The 18,247-nt window shown below is 37.6% G+C and overlaps 1 protein-coding gene across 1 annotated transcript in view; it reads left to right on the forward strand.

The window, feature by feature from the left end:
- NINL (ninein like) overlaps positions 1 to 15,227 on the forward strand; it is a 37,491-nt gene extending 22,264 nt beyond the window's left edge. Inside the window, exons 14-22 of the mRNA XM_032215763.1 lie at positions 74 to 227; positions 4,028 to 4,137; positions 4,462 to 4,805; positions 6,835 to 6,939; positions 7,660 to 7,729; positions 9,187 to 9,471; positions 11,272 to 11,484; positions 13,559 to 13,672; positions 14,968 to 15,227. Of these exons, the coding sequence (XP_032071654.1) occupies positions 74 to 227; positions 4,028 to 4,137; positions 4,462 to 4,805; positions 6,835 to 6,939; positions 7,660 to 7,729; positions 9,187 to 9,471; positions 11,272 to 11,484; positions 13,559 to 13,672; positions 14,968 to 15,153 (1,581 nt within the window). The 3' untranslated portion in view covers positions 15,154 to 15,227. The remainder of the gene's footprint in view (positions 1 to 73; positions 228 to 4,027; positions 4,138 to 4,461; positions 4,806 to 6,834; positions 6,940 to 7,659; positions 7,730 to 9,186; positions 9,472 to 11,271; positions 11,485 to 13,558; positions 13,673 to 14,967) is intronic.
- The last annotated feature ends 3,020 nt before the right edge of the window (positions 15,228 to 18,247 follow it).

The raw sequence follows: 18,247 nt of genomic DNA on the forward strand, positions 1-18,247 counted from the left end.
ACGTTCATCTCACCACGTACATCTAAGATCAGCTGCTCTGTGTGTATCACTGTAGTTTTCTGGCTGCTTATAGGAACTGTATGACAAGAATGATGAGCTACAAATGGAGGTGGAAAAACTGAGATCCCTGCTGCATTCACACAAGTCTAACCTAGCACGCTGCAAAATGAAGACCAACAACACTGGAGAAAGGCCCTTCCCTGGAAATGAAAAAGCTAGCATTATAGGTGGGTAATGCAAGTCAGGCATGGTTCTTCAGAACAGCTTTCTGCATCCTCTTGAAATCTGGATTTATTGCATGCCTGTTGCCAGAATTGTCCGCATAGAGGATGTTTCGGCACATCTGGACTTTACCAGGATGGGAAAGACTCTTCATGCAAGAAGATATTCAGGGTCTTTCAGCATAGTGAGAGGTGCTTTAAATGTTTTATATTCTATGACAGTTTTCCCCACTTCAAGTTAAGCAAAGCAGCTGAGCGCAGACACTGCTATTGCTTAATTCTGGGCATCCGGCTGCTACAATTCAGTGCTAAAGTGAAAGATGCATTTATTTTCTATTTATTACATCTAATCTTGATTTGCTCTACAGCTAGAAGAGTTCTCTTTTAATACTAAAACAGTTTTTTTTCTTTTTTTTTCTTTATTGAAAACTGTTTTATTTCATTTTCATTTTCATTTATACAATCACTTATATACTGTGCATTTATAAAAAAAGCAATAAACACAACTCATCTTCCACCATGGAAAACCAACATAGCACTTCAATCCTCCATACACCCTTTCTTCTCCCCCTCCAACTTTCATTTCTCCCCTCCAGCATTCCCCTCTTCTACTTCCCTTCCCCCTCAGACATTCCTTTCTCCCCTTCCCTCCATCTCACCCTCCTTATATTCCCCTCTCACTCCCTCTTTACTTCTCCCTCTTCTTTCCCTCTACTCCTCACTTTGGTGTATTTCTACCATTCATTAATCTATTTGATTTATATTTTACACTAAAATTAAAAAAAAAGAAAAAAAAAGGAAAATAAAAGGAAAAGAGAAAAAAAAGAAAAAAGAGCAACAGTATACAAGTGTGTTCTTATTGTTCTGAAAATTGAAGCTATATTTCCACCCTCCCCCCCTCCCCCCCCATAAACCCCCCTCCCTAATCCCCTTCCGACTTCCCAGGTCCCATACCCGGCATAACTCTTTATCAAGCACAGTCTGGAGTATATTAAAACCAAATAGATTAGAAATTAAAAGATAAAAGAAAAAAGAAAAAAAAGAGAATAAAAAAAAGAACAACAAAAAAAAAACAGGAAAAATCAATAAACTCTCTACATTAGGCTCAGCTTCCCATCATTATTAGAACTTAAACAATGTACATCATTCCTAATTTCAGTTAATTTATTACTTGCAGGATTTCAAACTATGTTGAAACCAAGTAAGTTAATCAAATGAAATTCTCTAGCTAGGGGCCTTATCTCTTTATCTAAATATCTAAACCTTTAATTTATCCCTTTTACCTCCTTCTCTATAAAGCAATTTAAACATTCAAATGCTTCTCTCGGTTTCCTTTTCCAATTCTTCTCATCCTGCCTCTACCCGTGTCCATATATATGTTTTATTTTCATCCGTACTCCTCTCATATTGCTCCGCCTTCCTGCGGACTCTTTGGGTATATCCTTCCAGGCATTATATTCAAATAACAGTTTATACAAAAATCAGCTTACTTTCTGGGTCAAAATAAGCTCTAATTGAACCTTCACTACCCTCCCATCCCATCTACCCCACACTTCCCAACTCCATTCATCCTAAACCACAATCCAAAAACATCACGATCTCCGGCCTCCTCACCCTAGAAAATAAATCATAAACAATTTAAATAAAAATTCAAAGTTATCCATCAAGTCTTTTTTAAGTCCCGTACAATATATTTTCCGAGGAATTCAACATCACTTCTTTCAGCCTTAATGTCTCTTCATCAGTATGCAGCTATATCATTTTATACAAGACAGAAATCACAAAGTATTGTTCAAGTTAAAAGTTAAGCAGATGTTTTGGAAGCATAATTAAATCCTTGTTCTCTGCTCTTCTGCCCTACCTGAGGGGGAAAGCGATACCTCCCACCTTGTAGTTGTGTGTTTTGTTGTTTCTCTTCTACTTCTCCTTGTCTTTCTCCAAGTCCGGGTGATTCAAGAGGTCCCGCCTTCAGGATCTTGTAGTAAAAATCTCAGGCTTCCCAAACAGAGTTGAGGCGATGTTTTTGGTCATCAAATGTAACTGTAATACCAAATGGCACTTCCCATCTATACTGTATTTGAGAATTTCTGAGTTCTTTAGTTAAAAAAGCATAGTCTCTCCTGGCTCTTAACATTTGAGGTGGTATTTCTTTGAAAACCATCAGGTCCTGTCCATCAATTCGCAGCCTGTTATTATAAAACTCTTGTATTATCGCATTTCTAGATTCTCTTGTAGCAAAATATATAATTATATCTCTCGGAAGCTGTCTCTGTTTTGCTACGCACGAATTTTGGCAGTAAATTTTTTGGATCTGCCAATCAAAGTTAAGTCCCGGACTTCCCACCGAACGACTAAAAGCTTCAAAAAAGGTCTGTTTCAAATTCTCCTGTTTGTTTTCACGCAATCCCCTAACTCTTATTGCAAACGCAGTCTTCTTATAATTTGTCATAACAAGTTGTTTTTGTGCGTTTTCAACTTCCTGTTGTAGCATTTCGATTTTAGATGTCAGGTTAGAATTAGCTTCTTCCAAAGTCTCAAGTTTATCCTCCATTCCAGCAATATAATCTGTCAGTATAATCCCGATCATATCCTCCTTTGTTTGAGCAATCTTGGCATCAAGTTTGTCACATAAGTCCGAAATAAGTTGCTTCATTTCCTCTCTAAATTCTTTAAGGGTTTCAAAAAGAAATTCTTTCGTTAACAAATCTCCAGTAGAGGGCGTAGAAGGCATGAGCTGCGGCTTTATAGCAATTGCTTGGGATGTATTGTTAAAAAAACGTTTAGGTTGCTTTGACTTCGGAGCCATTATAAAAAGGAAACAAACAAATTCTCTGCTCACCTTGATTTAGGATAAGATACTTTCAGTACTTTTAGCAGTTCGTAAAAAGAAGTCTTCGAGAAAACAAGGCTGGTTAAATATATCATATATCAAATGCGGAAGCTTAAAATCGCCATTTTGAAAAGCAGTTAGACAAAGGAGTTTTTTATAAAATTGAAGCTGGCATTTGAATAATAATAAAAAAAAGGGTTCTCAGGAATGGTCGCTGCTCGGATTGATTTTAAATAGCGTAGCTTTGTCCTGAGGGGGGGGGGCAACCTGCCTAGAGCTGAAAAAAAAACAGCTGAGAAGATCTGGCTGGAGTAAAAAAAAAACCTCAGCTTTTGTTGAACCTCTTTTCCGTTCACAGCGAAAAACAAAAGGCTGTGAACTACAAAGAGGGTTCTAACGACTGAGTTCCTCCCTGTTCCTTTCTTGCCTGAAAGGAGAGATATCTATAGATCTTTTAGATATACAGACCAGAACTCTGAGGGCAGCTCCGTTGAGCCACCGGCGCCGGCAGCCCCTCCCCGGAAGTCCTCACTAAAACAGTTTTTAACTACATTAAATCATTGAATATTTTCTTTTAAGACAACATTGAAAGGAAGATCACTTTCTTGGATATCAGCCCTTACCAATCACAGGCCAAAATGTAAAGGGATGATTAAGCATATACCGCATATTGTCTAAAACCTCCCAAACACCACAGCATCCTAGAATTTAAATAATCCTAATCTAATCCAATCCATTTCTTTATAAATAGGATACCAGAATCAAAAGTATAATTTACAATTTTTTCTTGATTCTTCCAATCTGGGACACTATGGTATTTCCAAACAACTTTTTTTAGGGCTGTGGTTATTTTTCTCCTAAATGTTTTGTTTTGTAATATAACCTCCATGATTTAACCCACTACTCTTGTAGCTAGGGTTTAATCAGTAATAGTTTTCTTGTCTCCATGCTTTTCTAATAATAAATTTACTTACAGATACCACTTTCATAACATCTGATCCCTATTCAGTAAGTATAGAAACAGAACTTCTGTTGGAAGACTTAAAAGAACAGAATCAAACTATAAAAACACAGCTAGAAACTAAGGTAAGTAGGAAGACTCAATACTTAATATCCAAACTACAAGTACAGAACCTATAATCAGCAGAACTGAAATTTTCTGCATGTAATAACTCCACAGTGTAGTTTCAATAGAGGGACTGTTGAGTTGTCTACAGTCTCCTAAGTTTTGGTAGAACGGCAATCATCATTTCTACAATGTAAGAAAATATTTTTATTTACACCCCCCTCACACACACACACACGCTAATTATTCACTTTAGCATTTTGGAAACACACTAATATATACAGTATTATAGAAGCCATGCTATAAAAGGACTTTCTGATTTTTTATAAAAATTACTCTTCTAGGTCAATTACTATGAACGGGAAATAGAACTAATAAAAAATAATTCTGAGAAAGAAAGGAAGGCTATTGAGCAAAGTTTCAAGATCAAGATTAGTGAATTGGAAGAACAAAAGAATGCCCTGGAAGAACTGAATGTGAAATGCCAGGAAGTGATTGATGGTTTGAAAAGTCAGGCTCAGAAGCTAGATCCTATCCAAGAAATGAAGAGATTTGAGGAGGAGAGGGCAGAAATGGAGCAGTGCTATGCTAAAGAAATGTCCAACTTAGGTCAGAGGCTGGCCCAGGAAAGGAAAATATTGGAAGATGACTTGAAGATGAAACATGAAATGGAGATACATTTTATGAGGTTTGGAAGCCTTATATTCTTAGGATTATAAATATAAGTTCTTGGCAGTAACAATAGTAATTATTTATGCATAAGTAGGAAAAATTCTGCTATGTTAATAGATGAAGTTGAATCTTTAAAAGGAAAGTAAAAGGTAAAAACTGCTTCAACTCAAGGATAATTTCTGGTGTCTTTGAGGACTCATTGATGCAGTTTTCTTGGCAATAATAAAGAAATACTTTGTTACTGGTTTCTTTTAGAATGTTTTTCAGTTTCCCAGTCTAGCCTATAGCCTTGACATTCCTTGATACCTTCCTTGGTTGCATAACCAGACATAACCCTGCTTGGCTTCAAAGTGTAGCCAAGATCAAACAGGTGCTACCATTTGCTGATACAGCGTAGGAAGAGAGCAATAAAAACCCATAGCTACATCTTTCTTTCTTTAGGCATAAGACAACTTTGTATACTAGATATAGACACTTTTCATCGCATCTCAAAACGATGGGGCTATTTTTGTGAAATGTGATCATCTGAACTAGGAAGTTGTTAGTTGGTATTTCTTTGAGTTATTCTTTATATGCAACCTTGAATATTTTCAAAAATAACAAAAATCAGTTCACAGTAACTATCTTTTATTTGTTTATGTGCATTTGTGTGCTGCCTTTTTTAGGTGGCTCCAGATGTTGCATATAGTGACTAACTTAACTCTATAAAGCACTTAGTTTTTTTAAGCCCGCCAATTGAAGTATCCCTTTCTCATTGGGAACTGCTTTAGTATCTGCCAGAACTATTCAGTCAGGTTGGCTGAGAATTCTGGGAATTATCATGTTACCAGATCTGCACTCCATCAGCTAAGGGAGGTTCAAACAAGTCTGTATGGGAACTTTGGCCTTCCTCATTTCACATGACTAAATTTGTTGTTTTCAGTTTCTAGGACTTTGGAAACATGGATATATGTGTCAGGTCCTGATGCTTTTGACAAACCAAGTAGGAGTGAACTGAGGTGTCAATAATCATTAAGACAAAACAGAGATGGTTAAAGATTGCACAATTCCCTGAGATTGGATAGTTTCTACAAATAGTCTTGGAGAAGCGATATTCTCTTGAAGTCTAAAGGAGATACACAATTTATTGCTTTTTATATTATTGCTTAAAAGAATAGTGAATATATGTAGCTCAGGGTTAGATCTTTGGTGTTTTCTAAGCATGGATGTTATCAGATGATATTAGTGTATGAGAAAGTGAGTTTGTTGGTAGTGAATTCCAGAATTTAATTACACATTGTGGTGGTGGTGGGGGAATCCTTTTGTCCAACAATCAGGAAGAAATAATACCCTACTTAAGGAACCACTAAGGGAAAAAAAACACAGCCCAAACAAGATTCGCAAAGCAAGTTACTTATGTAAAGAATAAGCAAACTTCACTTTCTCTTGCACTGGTGATATCACTTAGCCTGATAAAGAAACTTCTACAGAAAAAGTCCAGCTCAGAAAAATACCAAGATCCCAGTAATTTTTCTTTATTTGGATGAATTGAAATATATCTAGAATTGCCATGTTAGAGAAAGCTACTTTGGGGATACTTAGCAAGGACAAGAGATTTTGGTGGACATTAGCATTAGTAACATAGTGCTGTGTCACCTTGCCATACAGATATTGATACTGTTTTAACAGAGTGCTTGTTAATGCTTGTGGGATTTTTTAGCATTTAACCTTTAAGACACACCAATCTGTACATAACATCGCATTATCATAATTGGTTTGGGAATGAACTATATTGCAAAAGATGTAGCTAAAAATAGTGTTATCCAAAAATATCTTATTTAAAACAATTGTGATTTAATAAAATTACTCTTACCCATAATTTCAAGCAAGAGATTATAACTTTCCTTCTGGTAGATTTTTAGCTACTTGAAAATTATTTTTTTCTATTTGCATGATCTATTTATTTTTAGTCCATTTTCCAACAAAAATGGTGCTTAACTCACCACAAGAGTTTATTATACCTCCTGAACTAATTCGACTTGATTTTTTTTCTTTTTGTTATGCAGATTGGAGCTGCACAGGGTTTCAGAAGACAATATCCTCATTAAAAATAAACTTGGAAAATGTCAGCGAGAAATAGAGGGGATGGGTGACACAAACCAAAAGCACAGGTAATTATTTTTCTTTTCATTTGTATATTAAAGTTTGCACATGAAATGCCTTAACTTAGGAGGAGAAACATGCAAGGGGAAGAGAGAAATTAAAATTTGATAAATGCTATGGTCGCAAAGAGCTTAGTTACACAGCTTAGCTACTGAACCATAACACAAAGAAATGCCATTTGGCTATGCTAGCCCTTCCTAATCTGGTGCAGTTCTTAGGTTTTAGATTTGAACTCCAGGAAACAAGCTCAGAAAATACTTTATTTCTTACTGTGATAATGCTGTGAAATATACTTTATGTACAATATACTTTTGCAAATAGGGGATGCTCAATTAATACTGGAAAAATAGAAATCTGAATTGTGTAGCAATTGTTAGCCTAGGTTTTATGAAAGCATGAGCTTTCAACATACAACTTGAAAATTGACTCAAGAGAGATGGGTGGTTAGAGCAGATGTGCTTACCTTTAATCTCCTTTTCCATGAATATTCATCTTATAGAAGCGTCCATTCTTAGATAGAAATCTTAACCAAAAAGGTACTGGAGGATACTGCCAGCACGCCCAAAATTAAGCATGGATCAGTTATACCTGTCTTGAGCCAGTTCACTGTTATAAACAAGAATTATAGTGCTACAGTAGATCCGTGAAAGACCACTATACTTTCTAGAGTGATTCCAAATCTCATTATATTGATGCACAAAGTATGCTTCAGTTAATTTTTTTTCCAGAAAGCACATTGATGAATTGAAAATGGAAAAAGAGAAGATGATATATGAAATAAAAGAATTAAATGACTTGGTAAGTGGTTAGAGAATCACTTGATCTGCCTTCTCACAGAGCTTGAATTTGAAACAGTGCAGTACTAGAAAGCTCAAAACAGAGCCAAGAAGTTCTATGTTTCAATCAAAAACAGATGGAGTGGGTGGGGGGACATTTTAGAAGGACGAAATCATTATATGTTTTGCATGATTTATCTATGGCACCTTTTTTTGAAAAGGATTCAGTAGCAGATGATGAGAAAGATCTGTACCTGAAATCGTAAAGAAATAGTCAGTTATTGAAATATGGAAATTGGCTAATGTCCTCAAATGAGAGTCTTACTAATTGTCCAGGAATTTAAACAACAGCTTTTCCCGGTCATATCTGGACATTATCAGGGATTGAACCTACAATATATATGGGTCTTCCCAGGCGCTTTTTGAAAAAAATAACTTGTTATCTAGGAACTTGTTGAGTTCCTAGATAAATTTCAGCAGTTATTTTTCCTGCATCTTAAGTCAGGTGATAATTATCCAGACACAAACAAATCTTAAAAGAATTGGGCAACTTTAGAAAGTGGTTGGATAATCTGAGTATCAGTACTTCTAATCTCATCCGTGTAACCAACACTACCAAGGTTCAATTGAGAAACATTGGCTGGATTTGCACATTGTATTAAGCCACAAGCTGTTTGAGGTTGACTTGGCAGTTTAGTTTATTGAATAACCTATGATTAAACAATCATTGATTATATATGAATACAGTCAACTTGTTGCCCAGTAAAGCTATCTCATGAACTCTTGAATTTCTAGTGCTAAACTGATCACTGTGTACTTTCAAAAGGTAATTGTTAAAAATAATCACATCTACAAAAGCTTTTCAGAATTCAGAACTATAAATTTTTCTTTAATACTTTGTATATAGGTTTACTCGGGACACGGTGGCTCAGTGACTGACGCTGAGTTTGTCAATCAGAAAGGTCGGCAGTTCAGTGGTTCGAATCCCTAGTGCCACATAATGGAGTGAGCTCCCATTACTTGTCCCAGCTTCTGCCAACCTAGCAGTTCGAAAGCATGTAAAAATGCAAGTAGAAATATAGGGACCACTCTGGTGGGACGGTAACAGTGTTCTGTGCACCTTCGGCATTTAGTCATGCCAGCCACATGACCATAGAGGCGTCTTTGGACAGTGCTGGCTCTTCGGCTTTGAAACGAGATGAACACTGCCCCCTAGAGTCAAGAACAACTAGCACATATGTGCAAGGGGAACCTTTACCTTTACTTTTTACCTTATATAGGTTTACATTATTTGCCCTACCACCAAAAATTCAGTTAACGGTAAACAATATAACACATTTGTTTTAAGGCAGCCCTTATTTATCTAGCATGTGACTTTGGAAATCCCTACCTGATCCTTTGGATAATTTATAATTGTGTTTTGCACAAATGTAATTATGAGGAATGTCACAACACTGAATGCCTGAAATCTTGCTTCAGAACAAATGCTACCAAGAGGAAATCTTACAGCTGAACACCAGGACTGCTCAGCTAAGCCATGAGTACATTGAATTAAGCAGCAAGAATAAAGCCAGTCAGAAAACAATCAAGATACTGAATCAGAGGTTTCTTGAATTGGAGAGCCAAAAAGAACAAGAGGCTATGGTAGCCAAGCAACTTCGGGAGGCCTCTGCTGAGATGAAAAAGGAGCTTTTTCAGCAGCAGTTGACATGGCAGGGCGAAAAGGACTTGCTGGATATAGAGCTGAAATCGCTGAAGGAAAAGGTAAGGCTGATCCAGGAGAGAGGTCACTGCATTGTAAGTATGTGTGACGCTTCATAATGTTGTACTTCAGTGATGGACAATCTGTGGCTTCACGGCTGTAGGCAAACATTCAGTCCTCCTTTTGCAGCTGTTTATCTGGTGATGATTTCTAAAAGCTGATTGCACAGATACTATTTTGTGGTGTAGGGCAGATGAAAACTAGTATAAGCTCTAAAACAGCCACATTACAATTGAGAAACACAGTTAAGTTCCCAAATTCCCATCCCTGTGTAATATGGCCCTACCTACTTTGCTCCAAGTGTTAAATGTAGTCTGTGGCATCAAACAACTGCTCTCCTCTGCTGCAGTGTTTCATGTAGAAAAACATGTGTCATGGTGACCAAGCCAAGGCAGCATTTAGATAACATATCTGTTATGGGGATCATGAATTAAGACTCTTTTGCCTAACTATTTTGACATTTAACCTTGCTTTTTAACATGGGGTAGGATTATGATATATTAGTTGATTGAGGGACAACATTTGCTGCCAAAGCTAAAATAAATAATAATACAGGCAGTCTCAACTTACAACCATTCATTCAGCAAATGATTGAAGTTACAACAGCAATAAATGAATGATCACAACCGGTCCTTGGATTCTGATTACAAGGCCCCTTGTAGTCATATGATTGTAACATAGGTGTTTGGGAAACCTGTTCACATGTATGACCGATTGCCAAGTGCCCCACAATCAAATGATAACCATTCCTAGAAGGTCACTGAGAAAATTGGCAGGGAAGATGGGAGATCACTGGTGGGGAGATCCCCACTGACACACACTACCCAGCATTCAGACTGCACTGGCCATTCATGCAACTTCATGCACCCTCCATGACCTGTGCAGTACATCTCATGCACCTTCCTCAATCCATACAGCACCTCTTGTGCACCCCACATACCCTCCCTGATCTATGTGGCCGCTCTTGTGTATACCTTTGAATTCCTATGCACTCATCCTGACCTGTGCAGTGCCTCTCATGGATACCAACACACATACCTTGATCTATGTGAAGCCTCTGGCATATCCTCACTAACATGTGCACATCATACCCTCCTTGACCTGAGTAGCAGCCTTGCACACACTTTGTGCCCAATGCAGAGGTTCTCTCACCTGCACAGCTACCTCCAACCATCATGCTTCCCACACATCATCTCTGACCTTCCCCCAAACACACACCGATCCCTTTGCCCTCCCCCAACAGCAGCCAGTTGCCTGCCTTGGTCCTTCCAACTTCCTCCTGGCTTTTCCACTTATCACGGAAAGTTGGCAGGAAGTTACCTTGCATAACAACTGTGGGATTCAGTTAACAATAGCAACTGGGATTGATAGGATTGCTGTTGCTAAGTAATGCCGTTGTACTTTACAACGGCATTACTTAGTGTTAGAAATTCCATTACCAATGCTCATTCTAAGTTGAGGACTATCTGTGCAATAAAAGAATACTGTAAATAACATTAGGCAATATGCCTGATTAAAATACAAATCTTAGAATCCAAATTTGGGTGTAGCAATATTCCATGTATTGAACTGTAAACTAGAAATTGTTTCCAAAGAGGAATAAATTATACATCAAATTTAATTTTAGATAGAAAGTTAATTTTAAAAATTAGCATTTATTTTACATATTGAGTGGAATTTACTGTTAGAAAGAATTTTGGCATGCAAGTATCTTGACTGATTGGTAGGTTTTTCTTCTGCAGTGTTAATGTTAATGTCTCTAATGTTAGTGTACTAGTCTATCTTTTTCTCTTGCAATGTAGCTGTTAGAAGCTGACACCAGATTAAGCCAAGCTGAGTCTCAGCACGCACAGGAGCTGCAACAATTGAAGACCCAGATGGACAATACAGTACCTAAGGACCATCTTGTTGAGCTTCAAACCAGATTGGCAGAGGAACAGAAAACCGTCAGAAAGTTGCAAGGCGATCTAAACGTACAAGCAGAACAAATGAAATGGCAACAGGCTATTTATCAAGTAAGAAGAACGTTTATTTTAGCTGACTTTAGGTTCCTACCAAGAATGCAGTTGCTGGTATGATGAATAAAAATAAGCTGCCTGACTTGTTTTATCATAGTTTGTTGAATAAGTCATAGTGGGCCTTTAAACACATCTCTGAGGCTTAAACCAAAAGTTACAACTACAGTGGCTACATTCATACAACACACTAAGCTAAAATTAAATCAGAAGCAATGTGTCCTAAAGGTACTTTTTTCAAGAGGGAACTGGACATTCTTGTTTTTCTTTTAAGACGTTTCACTTCTCACATAGATCAATATTTACATTTTGATTCTCACCACCCACTGAAGCACAAAATGGGAGTTATCTACACCACTGAGCTGAAGGCCTGCCTACTAGCAAAGATGGAAAAGAAAAAGAACGAAAACACATCAAGGAAGCCCTCACTATTCCAAGTGAACCTTCAACTCCCCAAAAAGACCCAGCAGTAGCTCCTCCATAACAGGCAAAGAAGAGAGCAATAAACGAAGCAATATTGTTATTCCATACGTTGCAGAAATATTTGAAAAGCTCAGGAGGACCTTCAGCCAACACAACATATGTGTACACTTTAAACCCAAGCAAACACTAAGGCAGAAGATTGTCCACCCCAAGGATAAAACACCCAGACACAAACTGAGCAATGTGATATATGCAGTACAGTACAGTGAGATATGTGCAGATCTGTACATTGGGGAGACAAAACCACTTCATAATCGCATGGCATAATATAGGAGAACAAACCCATCGGAACAAGATTCAGTAGTCTATCTTCATTTAAAAGATTCAGGGCACTCTTTTGAAGACAGCAAAGTCCACATTTTGGACAGAGGGCTGCTGGTTTGAAAGAGGGGTCAAAGAGGCCATCTTTGTCAAAATTGAATAGCCTCAAACAAGTGGGAGGGATACAGCATCATCTGTCTCCCCAGGCCTTTCAGCAGTTCCAAGAAGGTTCCACACCCATTTACACTACTCAGGTGAACTTGAGGACACAGATAAACCTCCTAGTGGCCTCAATGACTCTCTAAAAATAATGCAAATGACCTGCTGTCTGCAAGGAATATAAATCCATCAATTCCCCACCCATCCAGTCAGAGATGTTTGGATGTTTTCAAAGAAAAACCAGTAAGTCCAGTTGCTCCTTGAAAAAAGCCCGTTTGGGACAACAGTGACTGGATGACTGAAAATCTCCATAGACACAGAAGCAATGTGGTTTCTCTCATCCTAAAGAGAAGCCTCAGACTGGTATATTCTCCTTTCCCTCCCCTCAGGAAAAAATATCTATAAATCAATCTCAGTAGCTGCTTTTATACTATGATTTTAAATTGTGGTTTAATGTACTAGGCCAGGGTGTCAAACTCGATTTCACTGAGGGCTGCATCAGGGTTGTTTGACCTGGGGGGGGGGGTAGGTCAGGGGTTGACATGGCCAGGGTCGGTGTAGCTAGCTCAACGTCACTCGTGTCAGGGGTGCCTGTGGTGGCCCAAGTGCTCTGCCAGTGAAAACTGGGTCCCAAGGTCTGTTTTTGGCTGTGAAAGCCTCGTGCAACCCTCTGCCAGTGAAAATGGCTGTGGTCTTCCCGAGCTCCGTTTTCACTGGGATAGGCAGTGTACATTTCCAGGGCAGCCCCGTGAGCCAGATCTAAGCACCCCATGGGCTGGATTTGGCCCCCAGACCTTGTGTTTGACACCCCTGTGCTAGGCAATTGCTTAATAGTAGAGCAAAAAAACCTGTAATGAAAACATTGTAGGTAACTAAAGCTTGGTTATACAAGGAAACTCAGAGAGTAACATGTGCTTAATGTTCCCTATCAAAAACAACTCATAAATATTTATAGTGCAATATAGTGCAGAGGTTTGTGACTACCTTCACTACTAAATTTACAAGCATGTTGAATAGATTAGGCTATTTTTTCTGAAATATATAAAGAATCTTGTAGCAATGTTGTAATCAACAATTGCTCTTGGGCCATTCCTTTAACTTTCACTTATGGTTAAATTGTGTTGGGATATACAATAAACGCTGCTCAGAATTTATGCTCCTCTTTCTGCAGGAAGAATATGAAAACGCACATAGATTAATGGAGGAGAAGTTGGTGGAAGTAGAGATGAATTTGAAGAGTACACAAATGTTGCTTGAGAAAAAAATGTCCCAAATTAAGGAACAAGTAAGTGGCAAGGCTGAATTTGTTGCTTTCTGTGAATGGAGCAGAAATAGAAATGGAAAATTCATTGTCTACTGCTTGCAGTTTTAAAACAGACTATACAAACAAAAGTATTCTGGAATGCGTTACAATATATACATTAAATTACCCTAAAGTATTTGTCTTCCCTCAATCAACAGAACACATTTGAATATTGTGCAAGCAGATTTCTAACCATTCACTCTACATACTCATGTGTACAAGTTCCAAATTAAGGAACAGAGGGTGAAGAATTTATTTCATTATGTGTCCAAACATTGGTACTTCCTTTTAATATATTTCAGCTTTTTGTTTGTACTGCCTGTCATTTTCTGAGCAATACAGGTAGTTTTTGAGTTACAACCACAACTGAGCCCAAGATTTATGTTGCTGAAACATTTGTTGTGTTTACCCCATTTTGACTTTTCTTGCCACAGTTAAGTGAATAATTGCATTTGTGAAGTTAACCACATGGTTGTTAAGTAAATCTGGATTCCCCATTGACTTTGACAGGTTGCAAAAGGGGATCATATGACCCCAGGATGCTGCAAATGCATTGGTTAAATTATTATTATTTTTACTTCCGGTTCTGTGGGTGTGGCTTGGTGGGCATGGCAGGGGAAGGATACTGCAAAATCTCCATTCCTACTCCACTCCAGGGGAAGAATACAAATCTCTGTTCCCTTCCCACTCCTGGGGGAAGGCTATTGCAAAATCTCCATTCCCACTCTATTCTGGGGCGAGCCAGAGGTGGTATTTGCCGGTTCTCCAAACTACTCAAAATTCCCACTACCAATTCTCCAGAATCTGTCAGAACCTGCTGAATTTCACCCCTGTGCAAACGTCATAAATATGAACCTGTTATCAAGTGTCTGAATTTTGACCATGTGACCATGGGGATGTTACAACAGTTGTAAGTGTGAAAAATGATCATAAGTTCCTTTTTCTCAGTGCCATTGTAACTTTGAACGACCACTAACTGAACTGTTGTAAGTCAAAGGACTACTTTTGTATTTTTCAGAAGTTGCCATTGCCTTTTTCCTAGGCTTAGGAGAGTGATTGGCCCAAATTCAACCAGCTGCTTTGGGCCTAAAGCAGTAATGTCTCTTTTTGAGAATTGGTAGGGCATAGTGTAACTTCTCTTCAGAATGAATCATTTTGGCAATGAAGTTAAAGAGGTCTTTTTAATTCTTTAGATAAATATTAAATCCATTATAATTGGCTGTTTTGTTATGGGTGTGTCTGAATAGTACTTAATGGAATGTTCCTTTCCTTTTCAGTTTGAAAAAAATGCCAAGTCTAATCTATTGCTGAAGGACCTGTATGTGAAGAATGCACATCTGATGAAAATGTTGCAAGTTACAGAGCAGATGCAGAAGAACACGGAATATAGGAACTTAATTCTAGAAGAAAAAATTTCATCCCTTAATAAGCTAGTTGGAGAAATCACATTTGCATCTCAATGAATTATTTGTATTATTTGTATTTTATTGGTCTTGTATGCCGCCCACTCCCGAAGGACTCCGGGCGGCTTACAATAAACAAGGGAAGGGGATAAATAGACAAATAGACAAACAACAATTTAAAATACACAACATTCGTAGTTACCGTGGGGCTGGCTATTTCAACAACCTCCCAGCCTGCCAGAGCAGTCAGATCTTAGTGGCTTTGCGGAAGGCTGGGAGAGTAGTAAGGGTTATTCATTTAATTCAGCTATTTTAAGTGGCGATCAGTAGTAAAGATATTAATAGGGCAAGTTTGTTCTATTTCTGACTGAATACAAAAACTCTTATTCTCACAAACAGAATTCTATATGAGATAGCCACCACTAAAGAGTGGGGAAAATACAAATGCTATCTAAAATAGGAGATAATAAGCAAATATATTCTGAAGATGGGGGAACACAGGGTCGACTCTACAGCAATAAAACTGCTTTTTTTTCCAATGGAAAAGTTTAATCATTTAGTATCTTCTGGATAAATTTCACAGAAACAGGATGTTCTACACTGTTATCATTTGGGGACTGGACATTTATTGTGATTTCAATTTTTTGTCCTCCTATCTGTCTATACACTGGCTAAAGAGTGTGTGTGTGTGTGTATGTGCACGTGCACGTGTGCATAAACAGAGTTTTATGCAAGTGTAAAATATTACTCATTGAATTATGTGCTATATTATTTAAGAACTGTAAACAAGAACCCAATGAACTCCCCCCCCCTTTTTCTTTTGCTTTAGGTATCTGGCACATTTTAATTAAATACTATCTCTACAGTTCTCACTTGGTTTTTAATTGTATAAATGGCTTTGCTAAGCAGACATATGTTCTTTTTGCTAGATGGCAAAAAATACTCAAATTCTTCCTCTGATTAATGGCCATAGCAGATACTGCATGTTGTGCAGTCAAAGCACTCTTCATATCTTTAAAAGACTTTTGCTACATTCCTGCTATTAGCACGAAAACATATTTTCACCTGAAAAACCAGTGAGTCTCCCCTTTTCCATCAAAGTTAAAGTGCTATATTTTCATTAGGAACATTAGACATGTGACTAGCTGTCACTATAGGTAAAACATAGAAATAAATTATGAGCTCAAAAGGGAATCACTGTGTGTGTTACTCAGGGGCTGGGAGAAAAGGGCTGTAGCTGACACCCATCCCCAACTTGAGTTGATATAGGACCCAAACCTGGATGAATAGATTTCAGAGAAAGCAACATTGCTACTTTTGCCAGCCAGGTCTCAGTAATGCATCTCGAAATCACCTCCTTGTCCACCATCAAATCATAAATTGATGCCATCTAATTGCACACAGAGCTTGCATTTTCTGGTAGCACATTAGGACCAGTCCTCAGACTATGGATACATAGTTAGAAGATAAAATCACACTAAATTGGACATCAACTTGTCTGGAATGGCCTAACCTCTCATCTTCATTAAATACTTTTGAAATGCAAACTCAAAGACCATAATACTATGCCTTGTAACTGAAATCATCCACAAGACGTGCAATGTTTCCAAGGCAAAGGCAAAGATAGATAATAATGCAGGCTGCCATTTCTGCATTCTTAGTAATATCTTGCAACCAATTTCATTGTAGACATGATATACAATGACAATAAAGGCTATTATTATTAGTTGAGGAAATCAAATACCCCGTGTGGAAAAGCTGATAATCTGAATGCAGTCTAGGAAGCACAAAAAGGCATAGTGAGGTTGTCTATTCCCTTAGCACTTTTTAAAAAAGTGTTCTACACATAAAGTACTCTTTTTCTTGGCTCCTTGACTAAAATGGAAACATTCAGTTCAACCTGGGAATGTAGAATTTACGCCTTATCTCAAATCACGCTTCCAAGAAGAGAAAAACATCCCACCAATTTATATTTTATGTACTCGTCAAAGAAGAGTTGTCAATCTGCATCTACACTTGATTTAGAGTTTGCAGGGCATAACAAAGAACACTAAGGAGGATGCCAAGACAATAACAAATCTTGAGAAATGCTTATTACAAAATTGTCCACAGGTGCAGCATCAGGAGGATACAAACGCAAACAACTGGGTGAGCCCTAACAGCAGGAAAGGTTTATGTTTCAGAACTTGGCTGCAAAGAAGCTGGAAAAAAGATAAATCTTACAGCTTATCTCCCCCCCATTTCCCTGCCCTTTGGAATCTCCATTTCAGTTCTGGGATTTGTACTAATTGGAGAGGAAGAGATTACAATACAGTAAGCAAGCACATAATGGGGAATACATATTGAAAAGAATGCTTTTGTGCTTTCTTAGCTCCTGCCTAGAGGCAAAAGAAAACCTTTAGTCTGAAACTGATTAGGATTGTGCAAATTTCAGATAGTAGTGGAAGCTGGCCCATGGTGCTAGTAACTGATCAGGTCACTGAGCTTGTTAACAGGAAGGGTGATGCCTGTGTTTAACACTTTAAGGAAAATGCTGTGCTGCAAAGAAAAGCAGTTTAGGAGGAGACAAGTTGTTAAAGCAATCTCTTCCCTCTGCAATGGAGGAAATTCTATGAAAAGAAGGAAAAAATACAGAAAATAGGAGTTAGGCAAGCAGGCACAAGACAGGAGTATATTACTAGTTGGAATACAAATCCAAATATATTTTGATCATTAAATTAATTTGCTCATTTCAATCCAGCATTTGGCAGAGTTAGATGGACAGAATTCATTTTGATTGCAATAATAAATACTTTGGGAACTGTACATCCAAGTTTGTTTTCCAAGAACTACATCTTTACTATTTTCTGGACTGCTTGATTGGAATAAGAATTGAAGACATTGTTTTATATAGTACATTCAAAAGATGAAATATTTTAATTATTTTTAAAAATCTATACCACACTGTTTCAAACATGCCTTAACACGTTTCCTTTGTTTTCTTATTGCATTTCATTTGTGCTTGAAATTATTGAAGTTGTGAATTTTAAACTTTCATTATACTGATGAGTATACACTAATAATGGACATACTTCCTCCATCTAAAATGAAATAAGCTGCTCAAATAATATAGTTCCAATGTCACTAAAACTAGTAGGAAACAGAATATCTTGAC

Source organism: Thamnophis elegans, chromosome 4 (genome assembly GCF_009769535.1).
Source record: "Thamnophis elegans isolate rThaEle1 chromosome 4, rThaEle1.pri, whole genome shotgun sequence".
Lineage (NCBI taxonomy): Eukaryota > Metazoa > Chordata > Lepidosauria > Squamata > Colubridae > Thamnophis > Thamnophis elegans.